The sequence below is a fragment of the Octodon degus genome, unplaced genomic scaffold (assembly GCF_000260255.1).
Source record: "Octodon degus isolate 3935 unplaced genomic scaffold, OctDeg1.0 scaffold00041, whole genome shotgun sequence".
Taxonomy (NCBI): domain Eukaryota; kingdom Metazoa; phylum Chordata; class Mammalia; order Rodentia; family Octodontidae; genus Octodon; species Octodon degus.
Genome location: NW_004524617.1, coordinates 7256573 through 7279509, shown reverse-complemented (window position 1 = coordinate 7279509; position 22937 = coordinate 7256573). Strand labels below are relative to the sequence as shown.

At 33.7% G+C, this 22937-nt stretch overlaps 1 protein-coding gene across 1 annotated transcript in view; it reads right to left on the bottom strand.

Annotated features, from left to right (window-relative positions):
- Positions 1–22610, bottom strand: part of LOC101590710 (low molecular weight phosphotyrosine protein phosphatase-like) — a 57224-nt gene extending 34614 nt beyond the window's left edge. The window contains 3 exon segments of the mRNA XM_023715413.1: positions 20372–20522; positions 21081–21132; positions 22576–22610. Coding sequence (XP_023571181.1) covers positions 20372–20522; positions 21081–21132; positions 22576–22610 — 238 coding nt within the window.
- Between the last annotated feature and the right edge of the window lie 327 nt (positions 22611–22937).

The following is a 22937-nucleotide window of genomic DNA, read 5'->3' as shown; positions in this document are numbered from 1 at the left end:
GAAAAGACCTAGAATAGTAAAGGCAATTCTGGGCAATAAAGACAAGGCAGGAGGCATTACAATTCCTGACTTGAAACCATACTACAAGGCTACTGTGATAAAATCAGCATGGTACTGGCATCAAAATAGACCTGAGGATCAAGGGAATAGATTAGAAGATGCTGAAGCCCCTACGAACACAGTTAGCCAACTTATCTTTGACAAAGGGGCCAAACATACTCACTGGAAGAAAGATAACCTCTTTAACAAATGGTGCTGGAAAAACTGGCTCTCAACATGCCAAAAACTAAAACTTGACCCAGGTCTATCACCATGCAATAAACTAAAGTCAAGTTGGATTAAAGTTCTAAACATTAAAGCAGAGACACTAAATCTCCTGGAAGAGAAAGTGGGAGGTTATCTTGAAGACATTGGAGTAGGCAAAGAGTTCATGGACAGAAATCAAATTGCTTGGGAAAACGTTTAAAAAATTAACAACTGGGACATGCATTTACTGAGATATTTTTTCACGTCAAAAGAAATTACCAACAAAGTGAAAAGACAACTCCAAATTTTAAAAAATCATGACAAATAAGTACTCAGAAAAAGGTCTGCTCTGTAGAATTTATAAAGAACTAAAAAACACTAGGACCGCAAATTGTTAAGACCCATTCCAGAAATGGGCATCCGAGATGAACAAATGCTTTTCAGAGGAAGACATTAAAGAAGCGAATTAATATATGAAAAATGCTCCACATCACTGGCCATCCGTGAAATGCAAGTTAAAAACAACATTGAGATATCATCTAACCCCAGAAAGAATGGCTATCATAACGAAATCACCCAACAACAAATGTTGGAGAGGCTGTGGGGAAAAAAGAACCCTTCTTCACTGCTGGTGGGAATGTAGACTGCTGCAACCATTATGGAAATAAGTATGGAGACACCTTGGAAAACTTGGTCTGGAAATCCCATTTAAAGCAGCTATTCTTCTGATGGGAATTTTCCCACAGGATCTGAAAGCATCATATCATAGTGATTTATGTGTGCCTAAGTTTATAGCAGCACAATTTGTGATAGCCAAATCTTGGAAACAACCATGATGCCCATCACATGAGGAATGGTTGAAAAAGATGTGTTATTTTGACACAATGGAGTATTATTCATCTATTAAGAATGATAAACTCGAAGCCTTTATGTTGAAGTGGATTTCACTTGAACATATACTCATAAGTGAAATAAACCGGACATACATGTGTAAATATCTTATAGTTTCCCTAGTATAAAAGCTCAAAAGAAGAAATACAGATAGAAATTATAATACAGTAAAAAGGTAAGCAGGATCTCAAGAACTAACTAATCAAGAGAGGGAAAGAAGAAGAGCTAGGAAACTTGAATAAGTCAAGCCATACAGTTATATGTAGAAGATGTGCAAGGCAATGATCCTGAGAATATTCAGAAGATTTTTGAATCTAGGAGTTAATTGGAAAGATTCTCACCCTGACTAACTATATACACTGATACCTGTGAACTAAGCTACCGCATTCCAGATGGTAATTTGTAATAGTAGTTTCATGCTTGGAGTGCCTGTCATTCTGGTCTTCTGAATATGGGCTGCTTGTCATGACATGGCAGTTGCTGCTATGATGTCTCTCAGGTTGATGGTTGTACAAAAAGTAGGGGGTGGTGAATGAAAGCAAGAGACAGGAAAAGGAATATTGTGGGACTGTCCTGCTTCAAGGTTGTATATGGTGAGATTTTTGGACTTATGTGTAAACATAAGAAGTACATAATTCTTTATGCCTATTTTGAAAATATATTCTAATTGTTAAATGTTTTTTATCATATTCTGTAGGGACTTAAAGTTCAACATATCAATACTTGATAAAAAATAGCTGTTTCATATTATGCCTAAGATGTTTGATATGCAGACAGATAGTGATGTTAAGCTTAACAGCCTAGGTTGTATGGTAATAACAATAAGCTTGTCGTTTGGATGGTTAACAACCTAGGTTTTCAGACCAAAATTAGAGATAGAGGAAGACTCGAAGGATAGCCAACATTTTGGCCCTAGCCTTCTAAGTTCAATTAAGACTCAGGACATATGAGATATTGTACTGTAACATCATGTAACTCAGTAGTGTCCCAAATTTTCTCATTAAGGAGATTATGGGGCCAAAGAGGAAAGTGATCAATGATGTAGAGTGTGCCTAAGTGGAGTCACATGGAGAGAAAACATTCTCTCAGGCTTTCATAGAGCGCACATTGGCCTAGCAATGGCCGTGACTCATACACATGGCTGACACTGACAAAGGTTCTACAGTCTGAGGTACAGGATTTCAGAATAAATCTTGAGGCGATTTCACTGGCCTTATCAGACCCAGAAGCTACAATTCTTGTTGCACAGTTCCTGCTTTACCTTGGTCTTAACCATCCAGCAGAAAAGTCTAAAATGGAATATAAGAAGTAAAGCCATGCTGTTATGTTGAGCTATAGGGGACTCAATTCAACAATTTCTGACATTGCCAGTCAAGCGGAAGTCCCAATACTTTTATGGGCTACTGGCCTCTTTTAGGATATTTTGCTGAGTTTACACACCTATAATATTCAAATAACGGAATTTAACAAAAAAAGGGTATACAGATGAATGTCCATTTTGTATCTGTGTAGTCCGATTGGTTAGGATAGATATATAGTTACATTTTCTTAATGAATAGAGTGATTTGTTCTAATAGTGTTTGTAAATAGGATATAATTTCTGCATATTGTACAACAATTAACCTCTAGGAAGAATGTATGCAATGTGTTAATTATTGAAACTGTCCAACCAATTTTATTTGAAATTTTCTCATTGCTATTTGTTTATCAATAAAATTATAGGAAGAAAAGAAAAGAGAAAGAGAAAGCTCAGTGGACTAAAGCCCTTACTTAAGCAAGCTTATGCAAAGCACAGGGACCATGGTTTGATTCCTAGTACCACATACCTTGCTCTCCCTAGCCGCAGGGTGGACTGAGCTGGCCAGAGTTTAGGCATGGTTGTGTAGGCCTGTATTCACAGTGCTGGGAGGGGGAAAGCCTGAGGATCACCATCAGTCAAAGCTGTATAATGAGACTGAGAAACAGACAAATAAATAAAAAAGAAGATTCATAAAAAAGAAATATATTGGTTTACAGTTCTGGAGGCTGAAAAAGCCAATTTTAAAAAGCTATCAGATCCAGTATCTGGTACAGGATTGTTTCTTGCTTTGCAGATGAATATTTTCTCAATGAAGTTTTATGTTTTGGAAATCAGAGAAAGGAAAAGTTCCTTTATAAGTGTATTGTCCCTTCATAAGGGTATTGAGCTCATCATGAAGTCTTTATCCCAAAGACAGAATCATCTCCTAAACACCCAGCTCTAATCCCATCACCTTGAATATCAGAATTTTAACATACAAATTTCAACTGCAAACAAACTATAAAGGTAAAAGATACAATCACAAGAGTGATAAATTCAAATATTGAAATTCTAAAGTTCAAAATACTGATAACACAATTCCATTGAAAATGTGATATGTACAAATAAATTGCACTGAAATCTCAGTTATGGAGAAGATATTAGTACGTTTTTAGTTATACACAAGACCACTACCAAATCTCCCAACACGTACCACTTCAGACCCTTTAAACATAGTGCCATGCTTGCCTTCCAAAAAAGGAATTTTTATCAGATAATAATTTTTTTTATTTTTATCAGATAAGAAAAATATTTTTATCAGATAATAAAAATATTTCAACAAGCACAATAACCTTTTGAACCAAGGACACTTGCTGACTTAGAAGTTTTCTCCACTGTTACAAAACACATTAGATAGCAAACTATCCATGGTTAGGAATTTGATAGTCAGTGGACACAAGCTTCTTGTTTTAGTCAGTTTTCCATCACTGTCACAAAATATCCAAGAATAATGCTTAAAAGATTAAACTTTTATTTTGTTTCATGTTTTAAGAAGTTTCACGTCATGGTCAGATGTTTCCATTGCTTTTAAGTCTGTGGTAAGACAAAAAAAAATATCATGTCAGAAAAAAGTGGTAGAGAAAAGCTTTTCATAGAAAACAGAGACAAGACTGCAATGAAATCTCATAGGAAGGGCCAGCAACAAGATATAGTGCAAAGGCATGCCCCTATCCTCCACTCTGGTCAACTAGGCCCTGTCCATTATGAATCTACAATGGACTAATCCACTGACAGAAGTAAAGTCCTCAGGTTGCAACCATCTTCCAAAAACCTCACCTCTAACATTGCTACCTTGGACATCAGAACTCCAACATGTGACCTTTTGGGCAAACATTTTCAATCCAAATCATAGCACTTGTAATATTTTCCACTAACTGGAACACAGCAAAACTAGTTCTTGTTCCAATTTTGGTTAAAGAATGAGACTTTCCAAACTATCCTCAGTGGAATTTTTACATCATGTGTGAACAATTCATGTCCCTCTTTTATCCAAAAATTCTACAAAATACCCACTTGTTTATGTAATGACATCTTTAAAAATGGAGTCATTTTATATATGCCTAAACATTTGATGGACTTTGCAGAATAAAATTAATTAATTTCTCACCATAATACCAGATCTGGAATCAGGTGAGATCAAGGCTTCTAAAAGTCAACTCTAATATATTACCAATTAATTTGTGTTTTCTTCATTCATTCCAATTTAAAATGTGGGTGTTTTTTTTTACTATTTAAAGAGAGTACAAATTAAAATTAAAACAAAAAATTAGAAGTGATACAGAATTTCATTTAACAGAATAATAAGAATGTCACAGTATTTACTGCATTACATAGTTCTGTCTTTCAACCAGTTATTCATATTACAAGATATATGTATGTAAAATTGGAAGAAGAAAGAAAAAAAGTATAAGAAATTAAGAGAAAAACTACAAACAATTGAAAAAAGGAGACAAAGCAAGTTAAAACATTAAACAAGTCAAAACATTAACTGATTCTTTCCTTAGATCAGCAGAAATGCACAGTATAGTTGTCCAAACCATTCTGCTTACCTACATAGATAAATCTCTTTCCCCCACTCCATGCTTTTTCTTTCTCCTAAGCTCAGTAAATTTTTGCTTTTGAATAAGTTCATTCCCTTTTCCTGGTAACTATTTTGCCTTTCAGATTCCATTTTTCTCTTTCATGTTCTCACACTAAGGAGACAATATGATGTTTGCACATGCAGGGCTGACTTTTTTCTCTTAAGAGTGTGGTCTCTAGTTGCTTCCATTTATTGACAAAAGACTCAAATTTATCCTGCTTTACAGCTGAATAATACACCATTGTGTAAAAATGCCATATCTTCTCTATCCATTCTTTAGTTGATGGGTATGTAGGTTGCTTCCAGGATTTAGCTATGACAAATTGAGCTGCTATAAACATGGGTGCACATATACCACTGTGGTATGAGGTTTTTAGTTCTTATGAAAAAAACATCCAGGAGGGTAGTAGCTGGCTTGAATGGGATCTCCAATCTTAGCTTTTGAAGAAATCTTCACACTGCTTTCCATGGTAGTTGTACTAGCTTTCCCTCCCACCAACAGTGTAGAAGGATTCCTTTTTCTCCACAGCCTCTCTAGCATTTGTTATTGGCTGACTTCTTGAGGTTAGCCATTTTTTCTGGGGTGTAATGAAATCTCAGTTTTTTTTAAATTTGCATTTCCTGAATGACCAAAAATGTTGAAAATTTATTCAGATATTTACTTAAGATTTGTATTTCTTCCTCTGAGAAGTATATATTCATCTCAGATGCCTATTTTTGGATTGGGTCTTTGAATTTGGAGGACCTGATTTTTTAAATTCTTTATATGTTCTAGATGGAAGGCCTTTGTTTGAGGGACAGTCAGCTATAATTTTTTCCCTGTTTGTTGGTTTTCTTTTTACACTGTTGGAGATTTGCTTTGAAGTGCAGAAACTTTTCAAATATATGAGATCCTAGTTGTTGATTCTTTGAAGCATTTCCTATGCACTTTTTTGTTGATGAATTCTCTACCTATCCCTATACATTGAAAATTTCTATCTACATTTTTCTCCAGAAGATTTAATGTTTCTGTTTTAATATTTAAATCTTTGATCCATTTTCACTGTAGTTTTATTCATGGTGATAGGCATGGTTCTAGTTGTAGCTTTTGTCATGTGGCTTTCTGCATTTGAATTTTTATACTGCTGTAATGTTCAGGTGAATGAATTGACCTGTATGACAATAATGCAAAATTCAGTTTGAAAATATGTTGATTTTCTGCATGGGCATTCCTTCTTGCTGATTAAATTTGAGGAGCTTTTAATGAATTACACCTGCATTTGCCTGACAAGACCCCTGAAGACAGGACTGGTTCAAAAATAATCATGTACACAGCAGGGTACAAAACTCTTCTACAGCCATGTTGCTATTTGATTGCAAGTATCACTTCCATGAGAGCTTGTTCTCTATATGAATGTTGGTGGAATGGATTTCCACACAAGCATAACAACAAGAAATGTTCAGAGAATGACAGAATGTAAGAAGTAATCTTCATGTTTCCATATATTGAATCTTAGAAGAATTTCAGAATGAATTGTGTTATAAAGAAAATTAATGTGAATGTATTTTTTGAATACAGTCATATACTAAAGGAAAAAAAATCTCCAATATGTACGGCCATAAAAAAATCTTCTAAGTACAATAATTGTTCATAGGGAACTGGCGAGAAATCCCAGCTGACTAAAGTGCCCGCTTATGCAAGCTTAGGACAGCAGTTCGATCCCAGGCACCACCTTCCTTGCCAGTCCCACCCCCAGGGTAGGCTGAACTGGCCACAGAGTCCTAGCCTGATGGCACATGCCCTGTAATACAAACGCTGCAGAAGCTGAAACAGAAAAATCACTACACATCCAATCTGAGTAGTGAGACCCTGAAAGAACCAAATACATTAAAAACAAAAATGATAATTTTTTCATAAAAATTGACCAATTTTGATGCAATACATTCCTACCCATAATCTATCCCTGTAGTAGTATTTTTTATGTAGTTAGTACAGGGTCTACAGGGTCTTCCTACCCAGATCAGACTCAGAGCGATCCTCCTGTTTTCAGCCTCCCAAGCTCTGGGATTACAGGCGTGCCCCACCATGCCCAATCTCAATCAGTATCTCAGCGTGCCCCAGGGTGGAGTTGGCACAGCAGGCGGGGAATCAAACCCTGATCCCTGCACCTGCCTAGGCAGGAGCTTTAGTACACTGAGCTATCAGGCTGGCCCTGTACTAGTTATTTTAAATATGTCATTTATAGGTTTTCCTTTAGTTTTTATTCTTCTTCATTTTCTTTTTTTTTCTTCCTTAGGTGACTTCCACTATTTTAAAGTTGTCTGCATTGACTTTTACAATTTGTTATGACATTGTTTATCTTTGCATGATTTTCAATTCTGAAGTATAAACTATGTAAAGACTTTTATATAATTCTATCCAGATTTTTTGCATTTCAGCACATTTTTCTCTTGAAAGTGCATTATAGCATATTGGCATTGTATGTAAGAACTGTCCATGTATGTAGGAACACTGAAAACTCCTCAAAGGGCCGGGGAGATGGCTCTGTAGAATAAGCGCTTGCCTGGCAAGTGCTAGGACCTGAGTCCAATCCCAGGTTACACAATAATAATAATAATAATAAATAAATTTAAAAAATTTTTTAAAACTCAGTTAATTATCAGCTGTCTTTGTAAATGTGGATTGTGAAAGAGATCTCAATTGCATGTTTGATGGGAACTGGTCCCAGTTTTTGATGGGTTGTGTCAAAAGAATTTACCCAGAAATGTTTTCAGATGATTGAGCTTACCGAGTACTCACTCACTCACTATCAGTCATAGTGATATGCACTTACACATCTTTTTTTAGTTTACTTTCTTCTTTATGAACATGGTTCTACTGATGAGTTCAGGTACACAAAAAATACAGATGCTATCACTGGCTGTTTTATTTTGTAAACTGCCCTGCTAAACATTCTATGGTTTTATATCTTTTCAAAGAAATATAATTTGAAAATATAAATAAATATCTTTAAAATAATTTGTAAAATTATTATTCCAGAAATTTAGTTTCAGGATTTGAACTTTTCCCTTAAAATCACTACGCATGAAACAAAGCATTATTCTATTGTTACACATATTCCCTGTTATTGGCATATTTTTGTTATTATGCCCAAGACATGGAAATGAAAACTCTTTCAACATCCTCAGGATTTTGGGAATAAAAAATTAAAACAACTACTTTTTCCTTTGAAAAATGAATTAAATTATTATTTGTAATGGCTGTCCAGCAAAAGCATGCTGATTACAAAATAAAAAAGATTTCCATGAACATGTTTTGTCTTTCAAAAAGTGTGATACTATAGTTTTTTCAGTGTTTATTTTTTATGATTTATGAAATCTAGGACCTTGTATTGTCAGCATAGCATTCCTTTCTTTCTTTTTTTCTCTTTCTTCTTTCTTTCTTTCTTTCTTTCTTTCTTTCTTTCTTTCTTTCTTTCTTCTTTTTCTTTTTCTTTTTTCTTTTCTTTTTTTTTGGTGGAACCAGGGATTGAACTCAGGCCCTTGCACTTGCCAGGGAAGCGCTTATTCTACTGAGCCATCTCCCTAGCCCCAGCATAGCATTTCTAATCAATCATATGATGGCAGGCATCTCTGGGAATTATTTGCCTTCAGATTTTTCTCCTTTAAATGCAAGTTGGTCTTGATATCTCCTTAATTCCATTAATTTTAGAAAAAGGTTGATAATTCTCTTGCCTGTGTGATAGTCACTGAAATTATCTACAAGGTAAAATTTAGCTGAAGATAAAATAAATTTATCAACATTATGGAAAGATAAGAAAGAAATCAATAAAATTTTATTATTTTGTATTTATATTTATCTTATTTTAAAAATAAATTTGTGAAGGTAAAACCATTTATTTTAGTTTATTTTTTATAGTTTCTAAAATATTGCCCTGAACATAGAAATAAATTTCCTGATAATTAATGGGTCAATGAGTATTTTCAATCATTTTGAAATATCAAATCTTATCTACAAAATATGTTGATATACCAAAACATGGAACAATATAATACATTTCCTTGGGTTATCAATAAAAATGCAAGTATCTACTTTGAAAAGATAATCTAAGAAGTAAATAAACATGAATTAAATTCTGTTGGTAACTAAAATATTCTATGAGTAGTATTTATTTTAAAAAATTTTCTAATTAAGTTGGACTGTCTCTTATTCTTTTAGGAATCTATTTTATTAAATATTTAATAATGGGGAAATGTGTAAGGCCCTTTTAAATGCTAAAATAGCACTGAAATAGAGACTTCCAAGGCTAAGAAAGAAGACAAGATGATACAAGAACAATAAAGTAGACATGGCAAAGAACACTTCACATCTGCCAATAAAATAACTATATCAATATTGCAGCTTCTATAAATTTTATCCACTATATGTCAAATAGGTTTTTTTCTTTTTGCAATTCAAGACACAAATGAGCTCAACAAAAGATATTCTCAGTGCCCCACTCATCTCCTCTCTATCAAGCTGGAGAGGATCTCCATCTTTGCTGGAGAGTTCCTGTGTATGTAGAGACCCTTACTTCCCAAGTGCCTGGACCATTGACCACACTTTTGTAGCTTATAAGTATACTTGATCCACACACAGGGCAGTTAAAAACGATAGAGTGAATGTCTTTAAACACAGAGAAAATAACCGTAAATGTCCCCAACATCTTCTCTTCCAGATGGAATAGTGGTAAAATATATTTTATACATTCTGTCAGTATGGACTCAGGAAATTTTAACATTACTTTCTACCACAAGTACCCAATTCATTAACATGCCATTCACTTTATTCTGCCCTTTCTTTTGTTTTCCTTCTATACATCCTGTATCATATCTCAACTTCAGCAGTTCAACCCACATCATTCTCTAAGTATTTACTTCATTGTTACATTCACCTTATGTCCTCTGAACTGTAGCTCAGAATGATTAAAAGATTGTACAATTTAGGAAAAAAGGTAATGTCTTAGATTCAAAATAAAAATCATGAGTACATGCTCCAACTATGGTACAAAAGGTTAATTAGTATCAACATATTTAGAAGTGACACAATAGTCTCAAATTATACCTGCAAATGAATGTATCATTTGTACAGAGAAAAATAATAACTTTGTCAGTGTCAGCCAAGTGGATGAGTCATGGCCATTGCTTGACCAATTTGCTCTGTATGGACTACTGGACTATATTGGATGATTTTGCTGAATTCACGCACCTACAATATTTTAATGGCAATGGAATACCCATCTCTGACAAAACTAAACAATAAAGGGGATACAAATGAAAGGCCATTTTGTATCTGTATATACAAAATAGGATAGATATACAGCTACTTTCTCTTAATTCAATGAGAAGAAAGGTTTGTACTAAAAGTGTTTGGACAGCATATTACATTTCCTTTATAGGAAATAAGTATGAGATACAGCCACTTAACAATGTAAAGAAAGTAATGGTTCTTTCAAGGAATTACACATCCTGATCCTTAGTATGTGTATATATTTCTTACCAGGAAAAAGAGATTTTGTACAAATGATGAAAGGAAAAATCCTTTAAATGAAATTTCTGGAATTATATATTAATGTTTTGAATTAAACTCAGTCTATTAAACAATCCTCAGTAGTGAATAACTTTTTCCTAGTTCTGGTCTGAGCAAGATGTGACAAAAGAAAAATGGTCTAAAGTGTGCAATGCTGCTAGTTTTGAAGAAGAAGGAAAGACCTAACATTCAAGGAAGGTACATGGCATTTAGAACCTGGAAAAGGCAAGGAAACAGACTCTTTCCCAAAGGCCCTAAAAAGAAAAAGGCTTGGCTGACACTGATTTATCCTATTGAAAGCCTATGAATCTGTTTCTGAATTCTGACCTACACAGATGTCAGATAATATACTTTTGCAGCTTGAAGTCAATAAATTTGTGATAACATATTGCTGCAGAAATAGGAATCAAATACATTAACAAAATGATCAAAGATTGTGAATATATTTGTGAAGAAAATCAACACCAGATGAAACCTAACATGATTTTCTTTTTTTATGGTAGGAACTTGTATTTTATTTTCTTACATTTTATTTTAAAGGGCCAGCCAGATAGCTCAGCATACTTCAATCTCTGGCATGCCATGCCAGCCCCGTCCACATGGCACTTTGAGAAGGTGATGTAGGCTGGAGGGGTGGTGTGCACCTGTAATCCCAGTGCTTGGAAGGCTGAATATACAAGGATCACTACAAAGTCAGGTCTGTGTAGTAAGACTCTGTAGACCTGTATTAAATACATAAAAAATATTTTAAAGAGTAAAACAAAAACAAAAACAAAAAAGAAAAACAGACAATAACAGAGCAAAATACAAAACATACAGTATTGAATTTCAAAACAATAGAAAATTAGTAATAATTAAAAGTAAACTGCTACTTTCAATAAAACTTAATTTTTCTGGTATTTTTAACTTTTTATTTTGTAAGCTATTTGAGAGTATAATAATTGATAAGACACTAGAAATGGTACAATTTTAGAAGAACAAGATGAGAGGTATTCAACCATGGATTTTGTATTGTACATTGCTGTCCTCTGTGTAGCTTTTCAGATTACATACATTAGCATATAGAGTTAGTCAAAGCGAAAATTTTACAGCTCAGCATATTAATGTGACTTTATTTTTTATACCTCATTTTTATACTTCTTTGCTGGATGGTTAAGACCAAGATAAAGCAAGACCTATATAAAAAGAAATGTAACTTTTGTATCTGCCAAGGTTAGTCAAATCCCCTCAGGATTTACCCTGACACCCTGTACTGCAGTTTGTAGATTCTTTGTCAGTGTCAGCCATGTGGATGAGTCACGGCTATTGCTTGACCTATTTGCTCTGTATGGACTATTGGACTATATTTGGATTATTTTGCTGAATTCATGCACTTACAATATTTTAATGGTAGTGGAATATCTATCTCTGACAAAACTAAACAAAAAAGGGGATGCAAATGAAGGACAATTTTGTCTCTGTATATACAATATAGGAGAGATATACAGCCTCTTTCTCTTAATTCAATGAGAAAAAAGATTTATACTAATTGTGTTTGGACAAGATATCACATCTGTATCTTGTACTATGAATAACCACTATGAAGAAAACAATGTGCAATGCATTAATTATTGAAACTCTCCTACTAATCGGTTTTGAAAGTGTCTCATTGCTATTTGTTTCTCAATAAAATTAATAAAAAAGTAAAAATTTTAAACATTAATTGCTACTTTCAAAAAAGCAATGGAAATTAGCAATAGAATCATCTCGTCTGTCCTGTGTCTATACTTGTATGATTTCCTTTTTCCTTCTTTCCGTCTCTTTTCTCATCTCTCACACCTTCGTTATTTATTCCTTATGTTAAATTTATTTCCATTTTACTACATCTGTTACATTTTTCACATTTTAATCATTTTTTAGTCGTTACACTAGGGAAACAATACAATATTTACCCATGTGGGTCTGGTTTATTTCACTTATGAGCATAGCCTCTGGTTGCATCCATTCACCTATAAAGACCTCAAGGTTGTTTCTCATTATAGCTTAATAGTACTCTATTGTACAAAAATACAACATCTTTTTAATCTATTCTTCAGGTGATGGTTCTTTCCAAGATTTGGTTATAACAAATTGTGCTGCTATAAACATGGGTGCACATATATCACTGTGGTATGATGATTCCACTTCTTTTGGAAAAATGCCTAGAAGAATAATAGCTAGTTTGAATGGGACTTCAAATTCTAATTTTTTTATGAGCAGAATATATTTATTGAGAGAAAGAAAGCTCCCATCCAAGAGAAGGACGGGAGGGGGGGCGAGCGGGTAGTTCCCTCTCAAATCCTAATTTTTTGAGTGGTCTCCAGACTGATTTTCATAGCAGTTTTACCAGTCTACATTGTCATCAACAGTGGAGAAGAGTTCCTTTTTCCTGAAAGCCTCTGCAGCATTTGTTATTAGATTATTTCTTTATAATAGCCATTCTGTCTGTGGTGAGAAGGTATCTCAATTTTGTTTTAATTTTCATTTTTCAAATGACCAGTTCTGTGAAACATTTTCTCATATATTTATTTTCTATTGTATTTCTTCCTGTGTATTCATCTCAGACACCCATTTTATATTGGGTTTTTTAATTTTGGGGGCCTTATTCTTTTTGAGTTCTTTATTGTTCTAGGTACAATTCCTTTTGGTGATTGGTAATTAAGCATTTTTTCCTAATTTGTGGCTTGTCTTTTCACTCTATTGGTGATTTATTTTGACATGTAGAAACTTCTCAATAAGATGATATCCCAGTTTCTGATTCTTTAAAGTATTCCCATGCAATTTGATTTTTGTTTTTGAACTATTTCCCTACCCATGATTTCCACCTACTTTCTCTTCCAATAGATTTAGGGTTTCTGTTTTAAGGTTTAGATCTTTAATCCATTTTCACTTTAGTTTAGTGCATGGTGATAGACCCAGGTCTAGTTTTAGTTTTCAGCATGTGGAGAGCCAGTTTTATCCAGTACAATTTGTAAAAGAGGCTATATTTGCGCCAATGAAAATCTTTGGCCCCTTTGTCAAATATAAGGTGGCTGAGTGTATTTGTAGTAGTATCTGCATCTTCTAAACTTTTCTATTTATCCTCAGATCTTTTTTTTTGACAGTACCATGGTGATTTTATCACAGTAGCATTTTAGCATAATTTCAAGCCAGAGATTATATTTCATCCTGCCTTGTCTTTGTTACCCAGAATTACCTTTGCTATTCTCTGTCTTTTCTGGTTCCTAATAAATTTTAGGAATGTTTTCTCTAGAACAGTGAGGTATGTTGAAGCTATTTTGATAGGAATTAACATGATGCACTTAAAAGAGCAATATTGTGTTTTCTTACTCCCTCCTGGATGTTATAACAAACTGACATAACTGGGTAGCCTACACAATAGAAACTTCTCCTGCTTTTGAAGAATCGAAGCTTCACAAACAAGCTCTAGTAGCTCTGTTTCTGGTAAAGGCCTATGGCTTGATTTACAGACTGCTATTTTTTCACTGTCTCTGGATATAGTGAGGAACAAAGAGAAAATCTTTATGGTAAAATATACCAATCCTATTTACAAGAGCTCCACCCTACTTGCCTTACTAAAAGCTCCACCTCCTAATTCCATCACATTGACATTAGTCTTTCAATATATAAATCTGACAGAGAACGGGGCATGGTGGAGCTTGTCTGTAATCCCATCACTCATCAGGTTAAGGCAGGAGGATCACGGAGAGTTTGAAACCAGTGTGGGAGCTACAAAAGTGTTCACAAGGCCTGCCCAAACTGCAGAGCAAGACCTTGTCTCAAAAAAATAAAAATAAATATAAAAATAAATTTCACAGAGGTAAACCCAAACATTCAGTCCGGAACACATGTCTATGGTATCCCTGTGGTAAAATGCATAATCTGATGCTATTCTCAAATACAATATCAATACAAACCCAAAGTATGGAAGTTCTTATTTTTTAAAAACGACTAAAGAATTTTAAGATATTTAAAAATACTCAATCCACAGCTTTCTTTTACTCTAAAAGACATTATCAGATCAACTTATGAAATTCAATGAAATTATCAGATAAACTAGTAATTTACAACAATAGTAATCTTCTTTCTATTATTATACTGTGTCTATGATTGTCCTTTATCCTTATGTACTGCAAGATTTTAGGTGTAAGTAAATATTATATCTTCAACTTCCTATCAAAAATTCAGGAAAAATATGAGTATATAGATGAAAACATGTTAATATTTGAAGAACTTGAAGTATGTTTAGGAATTATTTTATTCTTGCCAATTTTCTGTAAGTCTAAAGTTATGTTAAATCCATTTAAAGCAAAAATTGGATATATTAATTGATATTGAAAATACATGGAACAAATTAACATGGACATGTAAGAGTAATGAACCATAAAAGTGATTCAGTTTAAACAAATATTTCTTTAGTATCTGCGGTATGCTCTTATGCTTTAGTGCTAAAAATGTAACAATGGAAAAATTTCAACATTTATGAAACTTATATTCTGTGAGAGCATAGATCTTATGACATCATTGAATGGGACAAGCCATTTGCCTAAGTAAATTCATTCTTTGGGACTTTTAAAATCACATTTTCAGTAGCTTGATTTTTTTTTCCTGAACCAGGGATCGAACTCAGGCTCTTGCGCTTGCCAGAGAAGCACTTATTCTACTGAGCTATCTCCCAGGCCCCAGTCTGAAATATTTTTCCAATAAAAGTAATTCAAACAATACCTTTGCCTTGAATTCTGTTTCACTATTCAGTTTCCCCAGTCAAAATCCAATTAACTATTTGAAAGATCTGAAATCTTAATTTTCATCATTTTTAAAATGTTGAATAAAATGTGCCATTTTATCCTGATATTCTCAGTTTGCAACAAAATCCTAATCCCCCAAAATATCTGGTTTCTAATCTATAATCAACTTTCCTTATGCATTTTTATTTTTATAATATAAATGTTATTAATTTAATATGATTATTGATATGTTATTATTACCATTTTTTGTTGTGAAAATGTTCTCTTACTCATCACATACAGTCTAAATATCCAGTCAGTAATACAACTACAGTTTCTAGAAAATGGACTTGAGAAAAACTCATTGCTAGATATAGGTGAACAGTTCATCACCCAGATCACTGGTGATAAAGAACTAAAAGCCAACTATCCCACAGAGAAATAGACCGTGTAATAAAAAGAAATCACAAGGAAAGAAGAAGACATGAATAAGTTCTCTACAGGAAACAAAAATTCATATACTATCCTTGTCAACTGATTGCCTCAGAATTTAGTGCCTAATTTGAAGTGTAGATAGAAGACATGAAGCTATTACTGTTAAATCGCAGATATGCAGTGCCTAATATGTTCATTGACTAAGTGATTGGATATGTGTGTATACTTAAGGATCAGTGTGGTGGGATATTGATAAAGCCCTAGAAAAATTATGAAATTCTACACGTTAGACACACATGTGTGTCCCATTTGCCTTTACCTCAATTGTGACCCCTGCACTAAAGTAACTTTTTGTTTAAGTTCCATGAGGGGCAAAGGAATTTCAGTGCCACCATCACTTAACACCAGCAACACCTGGCAGCAAAAGCAGCAGCAGCACCAGCAACAATGGGTAACATTATCATTATCACTGCTAATTTTTAGATTTTCATCTTAGTCATTGTTTTAAGTATCCAACATGCATATTTTCTATAAGGTCAAAAAAGAATAATATTTTTAAAAGAGTAATCTAAGTTGCACTGGGATTAGATAACTTCACTGGGATCAAGCACCAAGAATTAGAGACAGGGTCAAAATACAGGTCTTTCAGAAGGATCAATTAATAGAAGACTATTTTAACATGCACTACATTTCAGTATTAGTATCGTATTAGTGAATGGAAAACAAATCATGAAAATCTCAGACACTGATCTGGAGGTATGACATTCAATTTTTAGTTTTCTACCTACTGACTTAACGTTGAGTGAGATAATAAGTTGTCTATTGTCTTCCTTCATTTACATTTGGTGTAAGACTTCCATTACTTGCAGCTCAAAAATTGACTCTTTTTCCTAAATTTCTTTTTTCCCATAATATTTTTGAGAAAGAAATAGCAATAAGACAGTTTCAAATCAAATTGATAGGACAGCTCCAATAATTAACACATTGCATACTATCTTCCTACTGGTTATTTGTTGTACAAGATGCAGACATGATATCCTATTTACAAACACTATAAGAACAAATCCTTCTATTCATTGAATTAAGAGAATGTAGCTATATATCTATCCTAACCATTTTGAATACACAGATACAAAATGGTCATTCATCTATATCCCCTCTTTTTGTTTAGTTCCATCATTTAAATATTATATGTGTGTGAACTCGGCAAAATATTCTAAAATAGTCCACTAATTCATAGTAGTATTGGGTATTCCACTTGACTGGCAATGTCAGAAGTTGTTGACCTGAGTCCCTTACAGCTCATCATGACAACATGGCTTTACTTCTTATACATCGTTTTTATACTTTTCTGCTGGATGGTTAAGAACAAGACACAGCAAGACTGATATAACAAGAAATGTAACTTTTGTATCTGATAACATCAGTCAAGTCCCCTCAGGAATTATCCTGAGATGCTGTACCTCAGATTGTAGATCCTTTGTCAGTGTCAGCCATGTGAATAAGTCACGGCCATTGCTTGCCTAATGTGCTCTCTGTGAAAACCTGAGAGAATGTTTTCTCTCCATGTGACTCTCCTTAGGAACACTACTGAGTTACATGACATTAGAGTACAAGTTTTCATATGTCCTCAGTCTTAATTGACCTTGGAAGGCTAGGGCCAAACTGTTGGATTTCCTTGTGGGCCTCCTTTTTCTCTAATTTTGGTCTGCAAACTTAGGTTGTTTACCCTCCAGAAGAGAAGCTTATTGTTGTTACCATACAACTTAGGCTGTTGAGCTTAAGCTCACTATCTGTCTGAATATCAAGCATCTTAGGCATAACATGGAACAGGTATTTTTCATCAAGTGTTGATATGTTAAACTTTAAGTCCCTACAGAATATGATGAAAAAGTTTAAAAAATTAAAATATGTTTAAAAGTAGGAATAAAGAATTATATATATTTACACATAACTCCAGAAATCTAACCATATACAGCATTGTAGCAGGACAGGCCTGCAACACTCCTACTTCCTTGTCTTCTATCAACTTTTTCCCCTGTAGAGAACTGAATATATGAGTGTGACTTACATAGCTAGTGTTAATGATAATAATTTGTTTCTTTTATAGCATAATTCCTTGTTGTACACACAATCTACATTACTCCATTACATGACTGCATATTCTTTCCTTTCTATGGATACTACCTGTTGCCATGCCTACCTTCAAGCTCTCTTCTCTAACTTTTCATAGTGTCATGTACATAGTTCACTTTTAAAAATATGTTCAATATTATCAACATTTTTCTCCTAATTTATTATCTAATATATGGTAGAACTTTTGTAATGATTTATAATTCCACCAACAAATCTTAAAATACTCTTTAGAGTAAGAGCACATATAGCCTTAATGTTTTTAAAATTATTGTTTTATAGGACCTGGGAGATGGCTCAGTAGAATAAGCACTTCTCTGGCAAGTGCAAGGGCCTGAGTTCAATCCCTGGTTCTACCAAAAAAAATATTGTTTTATTTTGATTTCTTGGATGCCATTATCTTATTGGGTTTTATTTTATTTATTTATTTATTTTATTCATTTTAATGAGAAAGAAAGATAAAGCAGTTTTGAAATAGATTAGTAGGAAAGTTTCCATAAATAATACACTGCATATTGTTGTGTTTATACTAGTTATTCAGAGGACAAGATGCAGACATATTATATCTAAATAATATTAGTACAAATCTTTCTTCTCAATGAACTAAGAAAAAGAATCTGTATATATATCCTAACTCTCATATAGATAGATAGATAGATAGATAGATAGATAGATAGATAGATTCACAACAAAAATGGTGTGTTATTTATAGTTTTGCAAAGGAGATTATATAGCCAGAGAGGAAAGTGATCAACAATGCATATTGTGACTAAGCAGAGCCAACTATAGAGAAAAATTTCTCTCAGGCTTTCACAGAGAGCAAATTGATAAAGCAATGGCTGTGACTCATCCAGATGGCTGACCCTGGCAAAATATCCACAAGATGCTGTACAGGGTTCCAGGATAAATCCTGAGGTGATTTGAATGACCTTGTCAGCAAAATTTAGTTATATAGGTCTTGCTTTAAGTTGGTCTTAGCCATTCAGCAGAAAAATGTAACCATGATGTATGAAAATTAAGCTATATTAATATGCTGAGCTGTAAAAGGCTTAATTCAAATACTTCTGACAATTGCCAGTTTCTGTTAACCCACTACTGTCATGGACTATTCGACTGTACTGTGTTATTTTGCTGAATTCAAGTACCTACAATCTTTGGACTGGCTTCAAGTATGGAAACGTCCTGTAAAGTCTTCTCCAAATACAGCTTCTCTAACTGCAATGAAATACACATCTCTGACAAAAACAAACAAAAAAGGTGTTTATGTTGGAAGTCACAAGGCTAGGAAATTGATCAAATATGTATAGGTGACTGGACCTCAATGCCTAAAGGAAACAAGCTATGTAAGTCCTGAGATAAACATCCTGTCACTTTAAAGTCATCTACTAGTCAATAAGAAACTTTTTGACACGTCACTAACTTACTGGATTGTTTTTTTCTGGTGGAACTGGGAATTGAACTCAGGCCCTTGTGCTTTCCAGAGAAGTGCTTATTACACGGAGTCATCTCCCCGGCCCCAACTTACTGGATTTTATTACAGAATTTGTTCTCATTCAGTGAAGACACATTTCAGTGCGGTAACTTTCATTTCAAAATCTTAGTTAGCAACACAAAACCACCATGAACTTAATTTTGGACAACATAATAATAGGCCTGACTCTTCTCATCAAATGAGAATCTTAATAACAAAATATTTACACAGTTAGATCACATCAGTTATTTGAAATACTAAGTTCACAATTAAATGCTATTTTAAAGAATTACTTTGAGGCACAATGGGACCAAAAGATATTTATAACTCCTTACTAGATTTTTAAATGATTGTAGCTATACAGATCTTCCTCTGAGAATTTAAATAATCTAGAATGTGAAATGGAACATTCGTCTCCCTCAGTTCTTCCATAACAGTGTGAGGTAAGCCAGTGGTTTTGCAAAGTTGGTTCTCAAAGAGCAACCTTCGCTTGTCTTTCAAACATGTTAAAAACTGAATTCTTCATACTACACCTCACACCAAGGGAATCAGAAATTCTTGAGTTAAGCCTATCAATCCTCCATTTAACAAGTCATCTAGGTAACTGTGTTGTACCTTCACATTTGAGAGCCCCTCATATCAGACAACTTATTATCTATTCTCTTCCAGATGTATTTGACCCTGAAAATTTCTTACAAACTTTACTTAAATTTAACTTGACATGTTTTCTGATCAAATTTTGCACATAGTTTACTGACTTACAGTGCTTTCCTAGTAGTTATCATCTTTGTCTGTAATTATTGCATATTTAATAACTTTCTGTTTCTTTCTCTAACTTATAAAGCAACAATAAGTCATACATTCAATTGTTTTGATTACACACAGAGCACTTTACTCCTCTTTGGCCATTTATCAAAGATAAGTTCATTAGATTTTTTCCTATAAGAAATAGGTCAGAACTACATTGTTTCACTAAAGTTACCTTTATGTTGCTTCTCACTATATTTGTCATAGTCAGTGCACATTTGAGTGATGCTGCTATGTTCTGAATCTCTGGCCTGCTGCTCACTTGTGTTCCAAGCAGTAAATTCTTTTTTATTAGGTTTTGCTTCTTGACTCCAATGCACTTGATCCTGAAAGCCCCACATATTTTCATTGAATTACTAGGTTTAACATTATAGTCATTAATTTTGCTTTTCCTGGAGTGATTTGATCATAGTAACAATTTACAGGTGTGAAATTGGACAACTAGCCTCTCAAAGCAGCAAATTAATAGAGTAATACCTTTTAAATATAGTCATGTTTATTTTTCAGGACAGCTAAATCAAGTATGTATAGATTCACTGACCTAATAATAACACTGTACTTCTTATTGCAGACTTCTTCCACAAATAGTTCCGTACTAGTAAGCTGTAGGAAGAAGAGCCTTATGTTTTCAAATTGGATGCTTTGGATTCTTTCAACTTCATGTTGGAAGCCCTGGATAGTAAAATAGTACTGGAATTTAAGTTTCTAATTACATATGTGGTAATATATCTGATTTTATATAGACACATGTACATGCACGCTTATGTCTGAGGTTGAATTACTTTCAATATTCTACAAATGAGAAAAATAAAGGCTCAGAGAGTGTGTGAGTCCAAGGTCATAGCTAATACTTGATTTACAAATGTTATTTTTCTCAAAATTACCTTTCGAGAAACAGGAGAGTTTTGTTCTATATCAGCAATCAGCCAACAGTCTCTAAAAGGGCAAAATAAGTATTTTAGGGTTTGTGACCCATAATGGTTTCTGTCACAGGTCTTTATTTATCACTGCTGTTGTGTAATAGTAATCTTGGCAATTAATGGCTTGCTTGTGTACCAATAAAACTTAATTTACAAATCCAGGTGGTGAGCTAACTTTAACCTTTGTGTCAGTGTTTGCTGTATCCCTTTTTACAACGTCTTCCTTCTCAAACTTTATTATAGATGGAAATCTCCATGTGAATCTCATTATAGTACAGATTCTGACTCATTAGAACTGAGTCTAAACATGTTCTTCCAGCACAGTGTGAGGTAAGCCAGTGGTTTTTCAAAGTTGTTTCTCAAATGGCCACCTTAGCTTGTCTTTTAAACATGGTAGAAACTGACATCTTCAGACTCTGTCTCATAACTACAGAATCAGAAATTCTTTATTAGAGAACTCCCAGCTGATACTGGACACTGCTATAAGACCACACTTTGCCTAGTGAATTTAGACTTCACAAAGCCATTCATATTATCAGAAATTCACTTGATACTGCTCTTCCACAACAAATTATGTTTCAGAAAGTCTAATAATCCTGGATACGCTTTAAGCACAACACATTTGAGAAGTTAAAATAGTAAACACATTTATGATTTTTAGTACATAACCTCACAAAGGCAGGTGCTAAATATCCTCCTAAAGAAATATTTATCAAAGTTGACTGACCACTGATCTACTACTAATATCTACAAAAAATGCTATGAATAAATAAAATGTTACTGGAATGACAATTTGAAACTGTATGAATTAACATCATGGTAAAGGGTGCTTTAACCAATAATTTTTTGGTGACAAAATAAAACTCAAACTCAATAATCTTATAAACAAGGAAAGATTTCATGGAATGATTATTTAATGAAAAACTGTTACATGACTGTAAAAGTAGTTACAGTAAAGACTTAGGTACCATTTAAGTTATCAAAAGCAAAAACATATCAAAGTTAGCAGACTGAAATATTTCTTTAAATTAACAAAAATTACATATATTTATCAAAAAGCATAGTTTTAAAATGGTTAAAATGTGGAATGGTAAATTAAGCTAAATAACTTGCATTATATTATTTTTGTAGTAGGAACACAAAATGTACTCAGCAATTTTCAATGAAAAACACATTTTATGAACTATAGTTACCATATTGTATAATAGATATCTTAAACTTATCCCTCCCTTCTAACTAAAATTTATAACCTTTGATCAACTTCTTTCAAGCCCCTGGCAATAATCATTCTATTCTATAACATTTCATTTGCTTGAAATTCTGAAATTTGTGTGAGATTTGTTGGAGAATATGTATGTCTCTTCCACATGAGGTGGCCTACAGTCAGCAAGCATTTAGAAGTTTAGCTGGACCTTGTATGCCCAAGATATCCTTCAACTTTTACATTTAATATGCTTACCTAAGTTTTATGACCACCTGATCTCTGGCTTCCATGGTGAGCAACAGAGGATTAAACATGGAAATGATTATTAAGTTTTTGATTAAATCATATTTTCTGAAGTTCCATTGGTGAAAATATATCACAATGCTAGGCTTAACAGGCAAGGAGACCGCACACTTGACAATGGCCTGTTTCAGTGAGGGCCACAGATGTCCAGACCAGAACTGTGGTTCAATACTGATAATTTATCAAAGATGTGAAAAGTTGAAAATATGTGACCAGCCCCAAAATTTAAAGACCCAATCCAGAAATGGGCATCCGAGATGAACACACGCTTCTCAGAGGAAGAAATTAAACAAGCGAATAAATACATGAAAAAA